Source organism: Physeter macrocephalus, chromosome 7, assembly GCF_002837175.3.
Source record: "Physeter macrocephalus isolate SW-GA chromosome 7, ASM283717v5, whole genome shotgun sequence".
Taxonomy (NCBI): domain Eukaryota; kingdom Metazoa; phylum Chordata; class Mammalia; order Artiodactyla; family Physeteridae; genus Physeter; species Physeter macrocephalus.
Window position 1 is genome coordinate 142444798 of NC_041220.1, and position 18166 is coordinate 142462963.

At 59.7% G+C, this 18166-nt stretch overlaps 1 protein-coding gene across 1 annotated transcript in view; it reads left to right on the plus strand.

Annotated features, from left to right (window-relative positions):
• The first annotated feature begins 2267 nt into the window (after positions 1-2267).
• SH3TC1 (SH3 domain and tetratricopeptide repeats 1) overlaps positions 2268-18166 on the plus strand; it is a 31990-nt gene continuing 16091 nt past the window's right edge. The window contains exons 1-10 of the mRNA XM_024119203.2: positions 2268-2417; positions 4105-4108; positions 6272-6346; positions 8753-8880; positions 10329-10434; positions 11189-11335; positions 11967-12147; positions 12964-13040; positions 13885-14080; positions 17285-17418. Of these exons, the coding sequence (XP_023974971.2) occupies positions 2268-2417; positions 4105-4108; positions 6272-6346; positions 8753-8880; positions 10329-10434; positions 11189-11335; positions 11967-12147; positions 12964-13040; positions 13885-14080; positions 17285-17418 (1198 nt within the window). The remainder of the gene's footprint in view (positions 2418-4104; positions 4109-6271; positions 6347-8752; positions 8881-10328; positions 10435-11188; positions 11336-11966; positions 12148-12963; positions 13041-13884; positions 14081-17284; positions 17419-18166) is intronic.

The window sequence follows — 18166 nt, forward strand, 5'->3', positions numbered from 1 at the left end:
TGTGTGTATGTGTGTGTGTGTGTGTGTGTGCGCGTGTGGGGGGTTGAGTTGCCCACCCCTCGGAGCCCAGCCCAGTTTCTCCATCTGTAGAATGGGGTGATGTGCTTTCCCCGCCGGCTGCAGTGAACCTGGCTGAGGCACCTGGTGCATGCAGGTGTTGACAAATACTTGTGTCTGAGGCCCTCCGGGAGCCTGTGGAGACGCGCCACCGCCCTGGGACAGCCTTGGGTCCGTAGTTCTGAAAATATTCCTTGCTGGGTCTGACGGAGGTCCAGCTCCCCCGATCCTGGTGAAAATTCGAGGCAGGGAAGTGAACCCAAGGCCCCCCCTCGCAACCTCCACTCTCTCCTCCTCTGTCCCTTCTGCACAAATACAGGAATGAAACTTCCAAGGGATAGAACGCAGCCCTCCGCGGGGTTTAAGGTGCTCTGGTGGCTCCTCTGTGCGTTCAGGGGGCGCTCAGTGCCGTGCTCCCCGCAGCCCCGCGCCTCGTCTGAACCAGCTCGTGCCCCGTGTCCTGTGCCCCAGCCACCAGCCCCGAGGTGGCGTGACCGCTGCCGCCACCCACCTCCCCATCTCCTGCCCGTTCTCTGCTGCAGGAAGCGGGTGGAGCCGGGAGACCGGCCAGGGGCCCTCGGGGCTGTCCAGGCCCAGTGGGTTCTGAGCCCCATGCTCCTCACCAGCGTCCTCTGGGTCTCTGCTGGGCCCCCTGCTCCCCGGCACTCACCGCAAGACGGGTGGAGGAGGCCAGACCTGCTTTCCAGCTTGCAGTTTTGTCCCCGGGAAAGGGGCTCAGAGGTGTGCTCTCCTGTCTCCCTGTGCAGAGAGAATTCTTGCCAGCCTGGTCGGGCTTTGGGGTTGAACTCTCCCAGCTCTTCATCAGAGAACAGAGAGACCTGGCAAGAGAGGCTTCCCTTGCACTTGCTTCCTGGCCTTGCTCTTGTCCACCCTCCGTGTGAGTGAGCAGGGCCACTCCTGGCCCCTCTGTCCCTGAGGTGGAAACCGAGGGGGGCGTGGTCGACTCCCGTCCTCGTGGTTGGGGGCACCCGCCCTCCCTGTCCCCCGTGCCTGCAAGGGGCTCCGTCCTGCCGTGTCCTCTAATTGGCGACCAAACCCCAGACCCTGGGAGCACCGTCTGTCGGCACGTAAAGGCCCTCACTCCTCTCTGGCCCCAGGAAAGAGTGGTGCGTAGTGACCGGCTCTCGGGGGGAGGCCCGAGGGCACCCCGGGAGTGCGGAGCGCTCTCTGGTTCCTCCCCGGCCACTTCCTCCTTTCCCGCCCGCTGCCACCTGCTTCCTTCCCTCACGGGGCAGCCTGGGACCTGGCCCAACTGGACGGCATTCCTTCCGGGGACCCTGCTGGGGTGCAGGCCTCTTCTGGTTAGAGAGACGGGGCCCTCTGAGCCCCCCAGGATGCGGGGTTAGTTACAAGGAGCAGCAGGGCCTCCTGGGAATCCGAGGCTGGAGTCACAGCCCAGCTGAGCCCCGTATGAAACGGAGCTGAGGATTCTTCTCTCGGGAGATGCGCTGCCTCTGGGGGAGTCTGTCCCTCCCAGCCCTCGCTGGGTGGGAGGTGCAGTGGGCTTATCTCTAAACCATGGTCCCGGGATGTCCCAAGAGGACACCTGCTCTGTTCCCTGTTCCCCCACGGCCTCTATCGCTTCCATGTCGCTCTCGTTGCAGTGCGCGGGCTTCTCTTGTTGCAGAGCACGGGCTCTAGGCTCACGGGCTTCAGTAGTTGTGGCGCACGGGCTCAGTAGTTGTGGCACACGGGCTCAGTTGCTCCACGTCATGTGGGATCTTCCCGGACCAGGGCTCGAACCCGTGTCCCCTGCATTGGCAGGCGGCTTCTTAACCACTGTGCCAACAGGGGAGCCCCGGTGGGAACATTTTGAGCAGCCTCCAGGTGCCAGGATCTGAGCTACTTCCTCGGGGTCCGTTGATGAGCAAGAATGGGCCCCTACCTGCCCACAAGGACTTCCAGCTGGAAGCAAACGTAGGCACGTGTCTCCAACAGAGTCTGTTCCAGGCGGACTGTGCTGTTTGGAGGGGAAGTGGCCGTGAGCACAGCTCTGGAAGGATGCTCAAGCGTCGACCAGGCAAAGAGGAGGCGTTCTCTCCTCTTGACCCCAACTCTGGCGGCAGCATCCGTGCTGGTGCCGGCCGCCTGTCTTCCTAGAGAGGTCGCCACTGCTGACCCCTGCACTCCCTTCTCTCCACAGAGGCCAGCCCGGCATGCCGGGCCCTTGGCGCTGAGGCCACTGCGTCATGGAGGGCCCGACGGGGAGGGGGTCCGTGGGGCCCTCGGGAGGCAGCGGTGGCCGCGAGGTCCAGAGAGCGGGAGCGAGTGCGTCAGCCGTCTGGGGGCGAGCAGGGCCTGAGGAGGCCAAGGCTACCGTGGGAACCGGTGAGTGCGGCGTGTGCGTCCACCCTGCCGTCCACCGCACCCAGGATGGAGCTGGGTGCCTGCACTGTCAGTGCTTGTGCTGAAGGAGGATACGCCCAGTGAGCATTTACGACAGATGGGGGCCCACCTCGTGCTTCTCCAGGGCGCGGCGAGAGGGGCAGGGGTTGGAAATTCTAGAACTGCAGGCCTGGGTGAGCTTATAGCTCTTGCACAACTTTGGGCGCCCACGGTTCTGCTTTGTGCTTGGAGGTGAGTCCCGGGGATTACTCAGGACGGGGCGTCCCTCATTCTTCCAGTGGGGCAAACCAAGGCCCAGGGAGGGGAAGGAAGCAGGGCCTGGGCCAGGGCCCGGGCGGGATCCCTTCCTGAGCAGCGGAGGCTGAGGGGTGTGGCAAGGGCAGAGCCATCTCCCACCCGACCTGCCCAGGTGCGCTCCAGAGGGGCTGTGCCTGGAGCAGGGCTGGGCTGCCTGCCGGGGGACCTGGCTCCCATCCTGATTGTCGCTGGGCCACTTGACGTGGAAACCAGAGGGGTGGCCTAGGTGATCTCCAGGACCCCTCTCCCTAACTCCTTGGGTCCTGGAGGAGAGGAGAGAAGGGCAGGGGGAAGGCTGAGGTGGGCCCAGGACCCTCCCCGAGCCCGGGACAGCCTGTCCTCCTGTCCCTCCCCGGGGTTCCCTTGGTCACATCGTCACCTTCAGCCTGGTCAGCCTGGATTTGCCTCTAGGGCTCAGCACATAGCAGGTGCCCAATAAATATTGGAATGACGAATGATCGATGCTTTGGGAGAATGGAAACAAAACCTCATACTCGGGGGCTCCCCTGGTGGCGCAGTGGTTGCGCGTCCACCTGCCGATGCAGGGGAACCGGGTTCGCGCCCCGGTCCGGGAGGATCCCACGTGCCGCGGAGCGGCTGGTCCCGTGAGCCATGGCCGCTGAGCCTGCGCGTCCGGAGCCTGTGCTCCGCAAAGGGAGAGGCCGCAGCAGGGGGAGGCCCGCGTACCACAAAAAAAAAAAAAAAAAACAAACCTCATACTCGGTGCCTGGCTCAGAGCCTGACGCCGTGCGCGCTCGGCCATTAGAGGTATTTTTACAACTTGGTCCTTCTGGGCGTAAGCGGAGAAGGGAATGGTCGGGGGAGCCTCGTGGGTGCTGACTCCTGTAGTCAGACACCTGCCTGGCCTGGGGATCCCACTGGGTCGGGCGCCCTCCAGAGCTCGCCAGCACGCCACACAGGAGCTGGGTTCCGCCGGATGCATGGGGGCCGGAACAGCCTCCCGCGAGGCGGCCCAGCCCAGGAGGGGCCGTGAGTCCTAGAGCATGGGATCGCCGCCGTCGGTGCTGCGGCCGAGCCGGAAGCGTTCTGACCGTGTTGCCAAGTGTTTCCTGCCCTAGCTGCCCCACAGCACAGCTGGCATTGGCTGGCATTGGGGTGGACCTGTGAGCCCAGGCAGCGGGGTCTGGGAGCCTCTCCTGTCTTCCTGGGCTCCCTGGCCCCGGGTAGCCAAGTGGCCAGTGGACTCTCGCCCCATCCACTCAGAGCCCCTTCCCCTTGCAGCTTCTTTTGCCAATTGACAACAAAAGTCACAAGAAATAATATAAATAATTCCCATTTACACCACCCAGGTTCCTCAAATGTTGACATTTTACTACACTTGCTTTCTCTCTTTCTGCATTTACAGATATATTTATATTTCAGGACAGTTTAAGAGTAAACTGCAGACATGATGCCCCTTTATCCCCCAGTGCTTTGGCGCGTGTGTTTCCTAAAACCAGGACCTGCTCGTACAGAACCGTTGTGCAATTTTTTCAAACTTCAAACTCTCCTGGTTTAAACAACACAATTATCTAATCTACAGACGGACCTCACTCCCATCCTGCCACCTGTCCCCATAGTGTCCTTTCCACCAAAGAAAACCCTGGTCAGGCTTTGCATTCTGTGGCCATGTACCCGGGGAGCTTTCTAACCTGGAGGTCGGTACTTTGAAGATTCCGGGCCAGGTATTCTGTAGAATGTTTGGGTACAGCTCAGTGCAAGTGTGGCTGTTTTTTCAGGATTGCAGGCAGGTACTTTGGGCAGAAATACTGCAGAAGTGTTCGGCTCCTCTCAGTGCGGCCGACCAGGAGACCTCGATGTCCATTTGTCTGGTGCCCGGTGACGTTCACGGCTCACGTCCATCACTTGATTAAGGAGACGTTTGACAGCGTAAATGTCACTGTCAAAGTCACCTTCTTCCCTTCGTCATGAGTAAGGAGCCCGTGGGAAGATACTTGGGGACTTTGTGACTAGCCGGTTCCTCTGGTCCTGATCAAGCACTAGTTTTATCTTCCGTGCAAGGTTCTTGACTGAAATCATAACATTACGATGGTTGCTGAATGGTGACTTTCTAATGCTGTGTTCTTTTGACATTTGTTAATGGACCTTCCACTGAAAAGAAGAGCTGTCCCCTCTCCCCAGGTATTCATTTATTCATTTTAGCGTGGGTGGGCCCAGAGGTCTTTATTTCATTCTCTGGACTCTATCAGTTGCTGTCATTATTTATTTTGTTGTTCATATTGCCCCCGATTTGGTCTTGTGATGCATCTCCAGCATCCTGTGAGCACGTCCTACTTTCTGGGACAACAAGAGGCTCGCATCTCATCTCTGCTCTCCCTGTCGCAGCCCTGGAATCGGCCGTTCCTCAAGGAGCCCTGGCTTCTCAGGGGGAGGACGGTGCTTAAAGCCAAGATCTGGGTGCCGTGCCCTTGTTTGGATTTGACAGGCATTTCTGAGCCCCCGCTCTGGGGATGCAGAGCCAGCAAGGGCTGGAAATGGGCTCTGACCACACAGGCTTAGGGCTGGTATGACGTAGGTGGGGAGAGAGCAGAAATGAGCCTATCGTTTTGCACGGTCCAAGGCCAACGTGGCAGCTCCGTGCCCACGGCTGAGCGGGACGTCCCCGGGGTGAAGAGGCTGCAGTGAGGTTCAGCACCGTCCGTCGGAACCACAGGTGTTTCCAGAGCGGACCCCCTTTGATCTGAAGGCCCCGATTGCTCACATCCCATTGTACAGATGAGAACCGAGCCGGGCAGAGACGGGTGTGTGCGTGGAGGGGTCTGGCCAAGACGCAGACTGGGAGCTGGCTTCCCAGCTCGGGGCTGGGGGCAGGGACAACCAGCAGAGGGCCGGCCTCACAGGCCAGGCAAAATCGAGATGCAGCCCCATCTGCCGCAGACCCCGAGATCCCCCTGGGCTGTCACCTCCCCTCCGTGGTCAACAGAGTTAAGGCCCCCAAAGAAGTCCACATGCTAGTCCCCAGAACCTGTGCGCGCACGCACACACACACGCGCGCGCGCGCGCGCGCGCGCGCGCGCGCACACACACGTTACCTCCGTGGCCAAAGAGACTTTGCCAAGGGGATTAAGGATCTTGAGACGGGAAGATTATCCTGGGGTCAGAATCACAGAGCGGTTGAAGATGCTGTGCTTTGGGGATGGAGGAGGGGCCACAAGCCAAGGAATGCGGACCCCTCTGGAAGCTGGGGAAGCAGGGACACAGATTCTCTCCTGGAGCCTCCGGAAGAAAGGAACCAGCCCTGCCCACACCTTGTTTTGTCCCAGCAAGACCCTTCTCAAACCCCAGAACAGCAAGATAACACTGTGTTGTTTCCAGAAGCCTCTAGGGTAGGGTAATTAGTAACAGCACAGTAGGAGACTCATAGCCACCTGACCTCGTTGGGCTTTGTGACCCTGGAGGAAGGGTGTGAACGGTGGTGGTTCGTAGGGGTGTGGACATACCTTTCTTCTAGAAATCCCTGGGGGTTGGCGCCTGCGTAGCTGAGAGTTGCCTGTTCTCACCTGAATCGCAGGACTCTACTCTGTTACAGGTGCTGCTCCTGTCCCTGGCGTTTCTCCACCGGCTGCTAGGCCCTCTCCCGGCCAGATGGGCTCCTACCCCACAGGTAGACGTCCTGGGCGCTACACCGCGCGTCGGGGCTAAGTCTGGGCTGGGGACGTGCACGTGGGATCCCTGGGAGTCCCCCCTTCCCTCCGGCCTCACGCGTCCCGCGGGCTTCTGGTTCAGGAGCGTCTAACCCAGGCTTCTCTAATGTGGACGCCCTGCGTAAGGTCACCCTGAACGTGGAGGAGAGGCTTGTTAAACACAGATGCCTGGGTCCTGCCGGCTTCTGATGCAGGGAGTCTGGGGTAGGGCCCAGGACTCTGCATTTTTCACTTGGGGACAGAAGGCCAGAGTTCGCCTGCACGTGCAAAGGCCTTCCTCGGACTCTGTTTGCATCTGCCCTCACAAGAGGGCGGCGTGGCCCTGGAGGCCGCACGCAGGGGAAGTGAAACCCCAGGAGGGACACCCTGGGGGAGCCGGGGGATGGCACGGGCCCTCGGGAGAGGCATCGGGGAACTGCTTCCGGGGAGGGGCTCCGAGGACGGGACGGCGGGACTTCCGCAGGGCGCTGATGGGGGGAAGGGCAGCAAGAAGCCCCTGACGCTGGAGACCCGACTCCCGAGCCCCCGCTGTGGGGGGCGTGGCGACCCCAGCGCCGTCGGCCGTCCACCTGTGCCGTGACAGCCGCCCGTCCTCCAGCTTCTCCCCCGGGTGGGCAGCGCTGCCCGTGGTCACTCGGGCTGACCAGGGCTGTTGAGCAGCGAGGCAGATTATTCTGGGATTGACAATTCCACCCCACCCTCTTACGGGAGCAGGAGGGGTCACGTCTTAGAACTGGTTGGGAAATGCTGGTCTGGCTTCCTGCTGGGGGAGGGGCCAGATTCCAGATCCCAGATATGCTCCTCTGCCCCGGCCCTGCCCCCCAGGAGGGGATGGGGATGTTTGCTCGAGGGTCCCCTAGCTGGAAAATTCCAAGGCAGGTGCAAGGCTTATTCAGAGGGTGTCAGGAGCCTCTCTCCCTCGCCCTCTCTGCGTTCTGTCCCTCTCCCTCTCTCTTCTCCCCTCCCTTCCCATCCTCTCCCCGTCATCTCCCCTCTCTGATTTTGGAGCAGCCCATGATCTGAGGATCCCTGCAGCCAGGAGGCCTCTCAGGGGGACGGGGTGTGGGTGGGCAGGGGACATTTGAGCTGGGATCCAATCATAGGGCACCAGCCAGGCCAGGAATTGGTCTGGGAGAGGGTGCTTCAGGTGGAGGACACGGTGAGTGCAAAGGCCCTGGGGCGGGTTGGGGGGGGATGCCTCGGTGTCTCTGGGCAGCAGAGAGAGGGCCACAGGCTGGAAGGGAGGGGTAGAAGAGGCGGGGCTGTGCGGGGCTGAAGCACAAGGTGCTCCAGGCTGTGGCTGGAGAGGTGGAAAGGATCCGCATTCTATTCTTCCCGAGCTGGAAAACCACCGGGGCTGTGCTGTCTAATACAGTAGCTACCTGTGGCTGTTTACGTTTAAATTTAACTTACATAAAATTAAAAATCCAGTTCCTCAATTACACTGTCCACATTTCAAGAGCTCAGGGCCCTGTGTGGCTGGAGGCCACCGTGCAGGACAGTGCAGAGAGCAAACACGTCCATTGCTGCAGAAATTTCTGGAGGACAGCAGTGCCCGGAGGGCTGAGAGCCAAGGCGTTCCATAAGCCAGAGCTGGTTGTGAGGGGACCCTCTGGCCCTCTGTGGACCAGAGAACCATCTGGAGGGAGGGCCAGGGCTCAGACACTGCTCAGGAGGGCCTGTGGGGCGGGGCCGTGGTGAGGGGTGAGCATGGTGGGTTCGGCCTGGTTTTGCAGGTGGGTCAGTGGGGTTCGCTTGTGGACCAGCCAGTGGTGTGTGAGGGAAGGAGGTGTCGTTGGTCTGAGTAGGACTGGGGCTGCGGTCCTCCTGGAGATGGTGAAGAAAGGCGGACAAGCCAGTCTGGGGTGCGGGGGGCGATGAAGAGTTCCAGGGTGCCCGTGGGGTGTCTGCTGGAGCTCGGGTGCCCCACTGGAACCCAGGCGTGGAAGAAGTCGGGGCCAGTTTGGGGTGCGGGGGGCGATGAAGAGTTCTAGGGTGCCCGTGGGGTGTCTGCTGGAGCTCGGGTGCCCCATTGGGACCCAGGCGTGGAAGAAGTCGGGGCTGGAGGTCACGGTGACTTGGGACCATTTGCCGAATGCCTGCCCTGTGCTGGTCTGTCCTGGGGCTGTGACACAGTCCACTTCCTCCCATCTCTGTAAGACGTGGGTAGCACGAAACTCACTTACCACCAAAGAAACTGGGCCTCAGGGGAGAAAAGCAGCTGTGCAGAGCTCCCAGAGGCAGTGCACGTGGGGTGCGAATCCGGGTCCCCGTGTTTGTGGGCGGGGGCCCTCAGGGGAGGGAGAGCACCCCGCAGAACTGGCCTGGGCCGGGGAAACTGCCCACCTTGATCTGTCCCCTTCCAGACCTGACCTTGCAGCTGCTGGCTGTGCAGAGGAAAAGCGGATTACCCGACCCCAGCCTGCAGCAGGTCCTGCGGGGCCGGCTCCGTCTTCTGGAGAATGACAGCTGGGAGGTGGCCCGTGCTCTCGGGGTGAGTGTGGCTCCTCGGGGGGCCTGGGTGGGCAAAGGTGCAGGGGATCCATACTTGTGAATGGGGTGGAGGAGGCCTGATCCGAGGAGAGGGCAGTGGCCCCAGGAGGAGGTCTGTCCATGGTGTCCAGACCTTCGCTGATGGCGCCACCACCAGGGTGACTTGTCTCCCGTCTGCTCTCCTGGCTGTCTGGCTCCCGGGACAAGGATCACACAGCCCCAGACACACGTGGGCCACCACTTTCTGAATGCCCCAGTCCCTTTCTCCACGGACACCCCACCCTGCTAGGATTTTTAGTCTCCACAGGGAGCAAAAAGGAGTGCTGTGAGTCGATCTTGTTCTTTGCTTGATTTTTTGCTGACTGGCCTCGCACAGATGGACGGTCTGTCAGGAGGTGGGTGGGGAAGGAGGCTGAGCTGGGTGACCTCCCCATGGCAGAGGTCCTGGGGCTTAGGGTTGAGAGGCCACAACCTGACCTTGCACTCAGCCTGGCCTGACCTTGGCCGAGGTCCCTCAGCCTCTGTGGACGCAGCTTCCTCAGCCACATACGGGGGATGCCAAGCTGCTGTGAGGACCTGCGAACAGCGGGCATGGTGCACCCGGCACGGTGCTCTGCAGTGGGGCTGCCCCTGCGATGCCAGGCCCGGGCGCGTGCTGCCTCTGGGCTGAATCCCGGCTGATCCAGGGTCAGACCTCGGAAAGGAACCGGGACCTTATTTCTTAATCCAGGTGGAGATGATAATAGTACCCTCTCCCCCTCGGTCAGCGCCAGCTGGTGTCACTTTTAATGCCCCAGCACCACCAGGAGTGTTCATGGGGTGGGTGTCAGGAGAGGGGAGGCCGGACTTAGGATTGGAATGGAGTCAGTGCCGCGGGACGGACAGGAGGCGAGGTTGGGACTGCACAGGGCTGAGTGGGGGAGAACCTGGTGTCACTTATGTGTAGGACTTGAGGCAGGCGGAGCCACAGAGGGTGCAGGTCCAGGGCATGGAGGCTGTGAGCTCTGGGAAGGAGCGGGGCTTGGTACAGCCCTGGGGGGCCACAGCTGGCTTGAGAGCAGGAGAGGAGTAGCTTGGTTGTAAAGGAATCAGCTCTGTGCTTGCTGTCCCTATCAGGGTCACTTTTAAAAAATTAATTAATTAATTAATTAATCTGTGCCGGGTCTTAGTTGCGGCACGCGAGAACTTCGTTGCAGCTTGCGGGATCTTTAGTTGCAGCACGCAGACTCTTAGTTGTGGCACGCATGTGGGATCTAGTTCCCTGACCAGGGATCGAACCCGTCCGTGCCCCCTGCCCTGGGAACGTGGAGTCTTAGCCACTGGCCCACCAGGGAAGTCCCGCCAGGGTCACTTCTGCAAACTGTTTCTACTGCGTGGCTCTGTCCTCCGGATAGGCAGACGCCCCAAAGCCACTGGGACTGTTTCTCATTTCTGTTTCTTCCCCGAAAGGAGCTATCGGCCAGGCTGCTGTCCATCCACAGTGACCAGGATCGGATTGTGGTGACGTTTAAGACTTTTGAAGAAATCTGGAAGTTTTCCACCTACCACGCTCTCGGTAAGGTGGTCACCCTCGCAGGCCCGGTTATGGGGACGCATGTCACACACCGAGCATTTTATGTTACCAGTCGGGGCTTTAGACTAAGTTAGTTCACGATGGCCTCTCCGGCCGTCGCCTGTTCTCGGCGAGGTTGTGATGGGCGGAGTCGCAGATGCGCGCGCGCGCGCGCGGGTCTATGCGCGACTCGCCCCCAGGGCGGCTGAGCTCTCACCGGCCGAGCACAGACCAGGAAACCCTGTTTCAACCTCAACCCAAGTGCTTTCTTTCTGAAACATTCCCTGTTCTAAGGGAGACTTTGGCCGCCTAAGTGCCTCTCCTGGGGGCACCTGCTGCCCTACTCCCGGTCTGAGGGCTGAGGAAGTGAGAAATAAGACTCAGAGTGACAGATTCTTGTGCCCCTAGAGCAGGGCTGTGCCCACGCCTGCAGCATACGTGATCTCCTTGAACGCACCTGTCCCGTCTCATAGAAGAGGAGACCGAGGGTCCTAGAAGAAGTAACTAGACCCTGCCCGGCCTTCCCAGGGCACAGGGAGGCAGATGAGCCGTCCACCATCACGGCTGGTCCTCTCGCAGCCCAGATGGTCAGACCTGTGGCCTGACCAGGTGGTGGACAGTACCATGAGTCCCCAGGGGCCGGGTGGTCCGTCTCCCCGGGCTCGGTCGGCGCAGGGCTCGGCCGACACCCAGCCGTGAGGGCTTCCCTGCCCCCGGCTTGGAGCCCACTGGTGACCAGGGCTGTCTGCTCCCCGAGGCTTCACTCATCACTGCCTGGAAAACCTGCTTGTGGACCAGACCTTCTGGCTGCTCGAGCCTGATGAGGACCAGGAGACGGCCATCCAAGTCCACGTGGACGAGGAGGCCTTGAAGCTGACGCACGAGAGCCTCCTTTTCCAGGAAGGTGAGAGCCGTGCGGGCGATGGTGACCTTGGTCGGCTCCTCGCCGGGCTGGGGACGCCCCGGGGCCGCAGGCGGCAGGAGGGCTATGGAGGTGCCGGAGACTGAGGGCGCGCGGGGCAAGGAAAAGCCCCCCCAAGAAATAACAGAAAAGGGGTTTGGCCAGCGCCCCCCTAAGCCCGAGCTCCTGACCGAGCTATTGCTCCAAGTACCTCGCTGGCCTCACAGTTGGGCCCCGAGGCCGCAGCACACCGGGCATCAGCTGCCTGTCCTTGCCCAGCCACGGAGCGGACAAGAGGAGGCCACTGCGGCCGGACTCGCCGGTGGCGGTCCAAGCAGGAAGGGCCCTTGGGATCACATGTCGAGCCCCTCATAGCCCAGAAGGGAAACTGAGGCCCAGAGAGCCTGAGGCTGAGTCAGTCTCCCGGGCAAGTCCTGGCGGAGTGGGGCCTCCAGCCCAGGTCCAGCCTCCAGGTCTGGGCCCCTGGGGCCTCCAGTGTCTTTCTGTGGATGCAGAAGCTGGGGTGGGGGAACCCCTGCAGGTGTAGTCCCGGTGGAGAACAGGTAGTCCTGCCTGCAAACTACAGCTGCCCCTGTGTCCAGCGCCTGAATGACCACCCTCTGCCGCTTTGAAGGGCCTTTCTTTGTCCTGTGTCCTGACCACCATGTGAGAGTGATGACTGGCCTCCAGCCCCTCAGGCAGGCTTCGGGGTTTCCCCAGGCAGAGGCGGCCCTGGCAGCGGACTCTTTGGCCCCCAGCCACAACACGTCCTCAGAGGAGGGGACAGCAGTGGAGCCGTTGATTCCGTTCCATCAGTAGGTACCGACCTTTGTTTCTCTGCTTCCTGTGGGTCCAGCGTGTTGTCCGGCCTCTCGGAGACTCCCCCAGGCCCGGGTCCAACCGTAGGCCGAGGCGGGTAGACAGGGACCGGGGTGAGCCCGAGGCAGACCTGGCCACGACCCCTTCTGTTATTTTCAGTGCGTGGCTTCAGCAAGCCAGTCCAGCTCTCTGGGCCTCAGGGCCGCCACCTGCACGACAGGACAGTGACACCTCCCGGCAGGGCTGTCCTGGGATGAGATGGCCTAGGAGTGTACACCATGGGGCTCTGGCTTCCTGTTCTAGCTTGTTCTGAAAAGCTTTTGCGGGAGCTACATAGCCTGTGCTCGTAGTAAGGGGGCACGCAGGGATCTGTGCAAATAAGAACCAAGGCAGGGACAGCCTGGGGAAGGCAGGGACAGGCAACAGGCAAGCTCATGCTTATGTGCCGAACGTAGGGCATAAACTTGGCTTGAGCTTCCTGGCAGCCAAAACAAAGAGAGAAACTACGTCTCCTCACGTTCAGTGTCTAAGAAATGACAGTCTGTGGCTCCGTTTCTCTCCCGGGGTGATGGAGGGAGGTCCCCGAGGATGCCAGCGTGAGGGAGGGCAGGAGGCACCCGGGCTGGGGGGCGTGGGGCGTGGCTGGAGCTGAAGGCCGCACACCTGGGTGTATGTGTGCATGTGCGCGCGCGCCCACGTGCGGTGGGGGCAGGTGGTGGATCTTGCTCGGGTCCCTGGGGGCTGTTGACCTGTCCGGCCTACACACAGTTTCAATCTGCCCTAAACCTAAAACCCTCTCTCATCCACTCCAGGTGGGCTCTTAGGGTCCCCTGGGACCCCATCAACGACTCCATGGGTGGACCTGTGACGCCGGACATCCAGCCGATGGGTAAATATTTCCACTGGCCCTCCTCCCCGGGGGAAGAGGTGGGTGAGGAGGGGCAGGCACCAGCATTCCCGAAGCTTCTGCACCCACCCTGAATCCTCCCCAAGCCAGAAGAGGTAGCTAGAATCCCCTGCACTTCCTGAGGCAATAACAGAGGCTCAGAGAGGTCCACTGGCTGGTCCAGACTCACACAGCATGTGGGGAGGCCAGGCCGGGGTCCCTGGTCACTCCGCCTCTAGAGAGTAACTTCCACACCCTATTCGACCAGCACTTGCGCAACCTCTGCTCTCTTTCTGGCACTGGGTCAGACACCTCGGAGGACCCTCAGACGGTGGAAGTGGGGAGGGCAGGGCCCCGGCTGAATTCGCCACGTGTGCAAATGGAGGAGCGAGAGGCAGGGCTCTTGTTTAGAAAAGACGGCCTGGGTCCCTGGTCCAGCGCACCGGCTCGGCCCCAGGCTGCTTGGTGTCTGGATGGCCTGTGGACCTGTTAAGTGGACATAAGGCCCCATGGGAGGACACTTACAGCTGGATTTGCCCTGGGTGGGCCCTGGCCTTGGAGGGCAACAGCCCTGGGCCAAGTTAATCAACATCCCCCGGCCTCAGCTTCTTATCCTCAGCGTGGGGATAAAGAGGCCCCCCCGCTTCAGGTACCGCATGGATGTCCAGCCCCTCGTGTGCGGTAGCCCCGCACCCCGGCCAGGTGCTAAGTCAATTCCTCAGCAGGACGGCGTGTTCCCTGGCCGGGGACACCACCCCTGTGGCCGAGGGCCGCCCGTCTGACTGCGCGGCGCCCCCCGCCCCGGCCCCATCCCCCCAGCACTGACCGTGTGGCCTCCTTCCTGCAGCTGTGGGCCTGGCCTTGGCCGTGGCGGACTGCCAGGGCTCAGGGCCCGAAGAGATGACCTTCCGAGGCGGTGACCACATCGAGATCCTGGGCGCCCAGGTGCCTGGCCTGCCCTGGTGCCTGGGCCGGCACGCGGCCTCGGGACAGGTCGCCTTTGTGCAGACAAGCCTCATCAGTGTGCAGGGCCAAGCGTCTGAGTGAGTGGCTGAGGCCTCACCCCCCTCTGACTCCACTCCCTGCCCCCGGGGGAGCCCTGCCCCGTCCACCTGCTTCCCAGGTGACAGATCCTCAGTGACCTGGACGGCACCTCCTAGCCCCTCTTCCTAGTAGTCACTCCCACCTCTGTCCCCAGGGCATGAGTTCAGCTTCCCGTCTGGACCCCTCCTGCCCTTCCTCCAAGTGCTGCCAGGGTTGGTCCCTGAAATACAAAGGCGTCCACGTGCACACGTGTCCTGGGGCTGCGGGGACAGCACCACAAACTGGGGGCTTAAAACAACAGACTGGAGGCCAGACGTCCAAGTCACGGGGTGGCCAGGGCCGAGCTCCCTCTGGGGGCTCCGTGGGAGGGGACTTCCCGCCCCTTCCAGCTCCTGTGGCTTCAGGCGGTCCTTGTGGCCGCGTCACCCCAACCTCTGCCTCTGTCTTCACGTGGCTTCCTCCCTGTTTGTGTCCTCTCGTCTGCCTCTTGTAAGGACACCAGTCGTTGGATTTAGGGACCATCCGGATAACCCAGGATCATCTCCTCCTACCAGGATCCTTGACTTGATCACATTTGAAAAGAACCTATTATTTCCAAATACGGTTACCTTCTGAGGGTCCAGGGGGACATGGATGTGGGGGGATGTTATTCAAGCCAGTACACCCCGCCATTCCCCTTCCTAAAGCCCTTCGAAGCCCTGGGCCTGGCTTTCAAGGCCTCTTGCAGCCCAGGCCCTGGTCACCCCCAGTTTCAAACGCCACCACTCACCATTGTGTCACCCTGAGGCCAGCGTGCAGTTGGCCCACCCCTTCTAGAACGACTCTGGGTTATGCGCCTCCTTCTGCGTGAGATGTCCCCTCCATCCCGACCATTTCGTTTTTCTGGGGGCTCTCGATGGCCCCCAGTCTCATCTCCAATGGCTCATCCCTGGGTGCACCCTTCCTGGCTGTGCTCTTCTCCCCATGTGACCTCCCCACCCCCATCCAGGGAATTCTGAGCCAGGACTGTCTGGGCACCTCCAAGTCCCCACTGCCTGGCCCTGGGCAGCAGCGGGGGGGGGGGTCTTGAGAGAGTGGTCAGCCGGCACAGCTGTGTTCTTGACCTTTTGTTGTTTAGACCTCAGCCCAGGAGTCAGTGTAGAGAAAGGACCCTTCACTGGGTCGGCATCTGCCCCTCGGATGCTTTGTGAGATGTTCGTCCTCGGCGCCCCGCTAGCCCTGACATCCCGTCTCATTCTTGTCTGGCACCTCGGGCGGACCAACGCCTCCCAAACCAAGTCTCAGAGGCCACTTTGGCTTCATGACATGTCCCACCAGTCACTCTGTTTCCTAATTCAAGTGTCTGTCTGCTCCATGGCCTCCTGTTCATCAGAAGCTGTTTGAAGCTGGGCTGGGCTCGGATGCCCAGAGCAGCAGCTAGACCCAAGTTTCCCAAAGTGTGTTCCCCCCAGGGCTCCATCTCAAACTTCATCAGTGAGGATGTGCTTTCCGCACGCCCTGGCTGGTGGTCCACAGGGACTCCCAGCACAAGGAAGGCGCCCAGAGTCTGAAACTTCTCTTTCTCCTGTTGAAAGGCGTTTTTCACACTTGACCTCCAGACAACACTATCAGCTGTTGTTCTGTGGAACACTCTTTGGGAACCCTTGGTCATCATCTCTGGGGAGACCACAACTGCTCAACAGATGTCTGGGCTCCATGTGACTTAAACACGTCCTGAGCTTGCTAACGGGCTGAGCTGCAGTTGCTGTGGGAATGAGCCAGTCTGTTTTGCCCTCCCTTAACCCAGAAGGGTGACAGGGCCCAGTGCCATTGGTCCTGTTTACAGCTGGAGAGAAGACCTAACAACTTCCCTCATTCACTCAACAAATGTTTACTGAACATCTTTCCTATTCCAGATATGAGTCTTTTATCTTTTGTTTAATGAGCATTCTGATAGCTATTCATTTCTTTTAACTTTATTTTGACATAATTTCAGACTTAGGGAAAAGATGCAAAAAGGGCATATGGGCTTCCCTGGTGGCGCAGTGGTTGAGAGTCCGCCTGCCGATGCAGGGGACGCGGGTTCGTGCCCAGGTTCGGGAAGATCCCACATGCCGCGGAGCTGCTAGGCCCGTGAGCCATGGCCGCTAAGCCTGCGAGTCTGGAGGCTGTGCTCCGCAAACAGGAGAGGCCACAACAGTGAGAGGCCCGCGTACCGCAAAAAAAAAAAAAAAAAAAAGGCATAAAATTCCTGTATGTCCTTCACCCAGGTTGCCCACATGTTGACATGTTATGACGCTTACTTTCCCCTCTTTTTTTTTTTTTAACTAAATTCTTTGGGAGTCAGCTGCAAACACAATGTCCCTTTACCCATAAATAATGCAATATGTGTTTCCTGAAATCAGGACATCATTTGCATGACCACAGCACAACTGTCAAAATCAGGAAATTAACATTGATGGAATCCTATTATCTGCAGACCTTAGATTTTACCGTTTTTTCCGGTAATTCCCTCTATAGCCAAAGAAAATTCCAGACCCCATGTTAACACCTGTCTGTCTCTTTAGTCTCATTTCCTTGATCTGAGATAGTTCCTTGTTCTCTTTGTCCTTTAGGACACTGACACTTTTGAGGAATACAGGCCTATTTTATCGAATGTCCTGCAATCTACCCTAAGGTTTTCTTTAACTTCTCAAAAGAGCTCCCTCTAAGTTCTGAAGTACGTTTGAAAGTTTCATATTTTGCTGGTAATTTAGCCCTGTAAGCAGAAGTTGCCTCCCCCTCCCTGTCTCCGTCCCTTCCTCTGTTCCTTCCTGTTTTCCTCTCCCTGACTTTTCGGAGCACACACGTGCCCTGAGCCTGTGTTGTGTGAGGCTCTGTGTGGAGCTTACAGTGTGGAGGAATTGAGTCTGCCTGCAGCTGTCACGGCCGGCCTTGCAGGGGAAGGGGCATTTAAGGTGGGGCTTTGAAGGCTGCCCAGGAGCTCACCTTCCCAGGATGCTGTGACCAGCTGCATCTGTCGCAGCATTTCCTGCTCCTGGGCGTCTGCCTCTGGCCAGAAAAAGCAACGTTAAGGGCAGGATCTATTTTGTTTTTATCTTGGTGTCTTCACCGCTGGGCCCAGGATAGGTATGCAGGGACCATCTGTCAAGTGAGGGAGTGGAAAAGGGTCTTTGTGTGAAATCTTGGAAACGTGCAATCTAAATGCACTTTATTTTTTTCAGCTTGGAAAATGTGATTTTTCTCAATGAAGAGGAAAGGTCTTTCTTCAGCAGCGAAGGTCGCTTTTCTGAGGAGGATGCCAGGCAGCTACTGAGGAGGACGTCCAGCACGGACGTCTGCACTGTGTACAGCTTGGGTAGGTGTGCGGGGTGTTGGGGGGTGCTCCTTCCACCCCCCTCGGGATGACTGAGGGCCCCTCTCAGGACCCGCCACTGGTTGCACCCTACAGTCCATGATTTAGGACAGTTTTCTTGCGGCAGACTTCTGGAAAGACCACGAAGGTGCAGAGCTTTCCCGTGGCTGAGACCCCATCAGCCCTATTCGGTCGGCACCGGGCTCTGTGAGTTTGGACTGTCCATTCAGCAGAGCTTTGGATGGATCTGGCTTCACCCACTGTTCACAGCGGCAACCCCTCCTCCCCTGCACCCACCCCGCTTCCCTTCGGAAATGTTCTGCTTCCTCCATCATGCCACAGTAATGAATGCCAGCCCCTGGGCTCTTAAAGGTGATCAGACAGATGCTGTCACTGCCTTCCCTGTAGGTGGGGACATGCCAGGCCAGACACAGAGGAGCCAGGGTAAGGGGCCAGGAGATGTAGGAAAGCGGGCCTGAGCCTTTTCTCTGCTAACTCCAGGTGCCAGCCTAAGGCCCCCTGCTGCACTGGGGCAGGGCCAGCGTGCGGGCCCCGGGCTGCAGTGCAAATAGTAGATGAAGGAAGCGTGTCAGCAGCCACAACGAAAGGAAATGCAGCAGAGGGGACGGTGCTGGAGCAAACTTACCCCCAAGTCCCACGGGTCATGGGGACGTAACGTTACAGCTCATTCCTTCATCCCTCTGGATGGAGATAAATGCTCCCATGTGTACACACCCACACAAATATATGT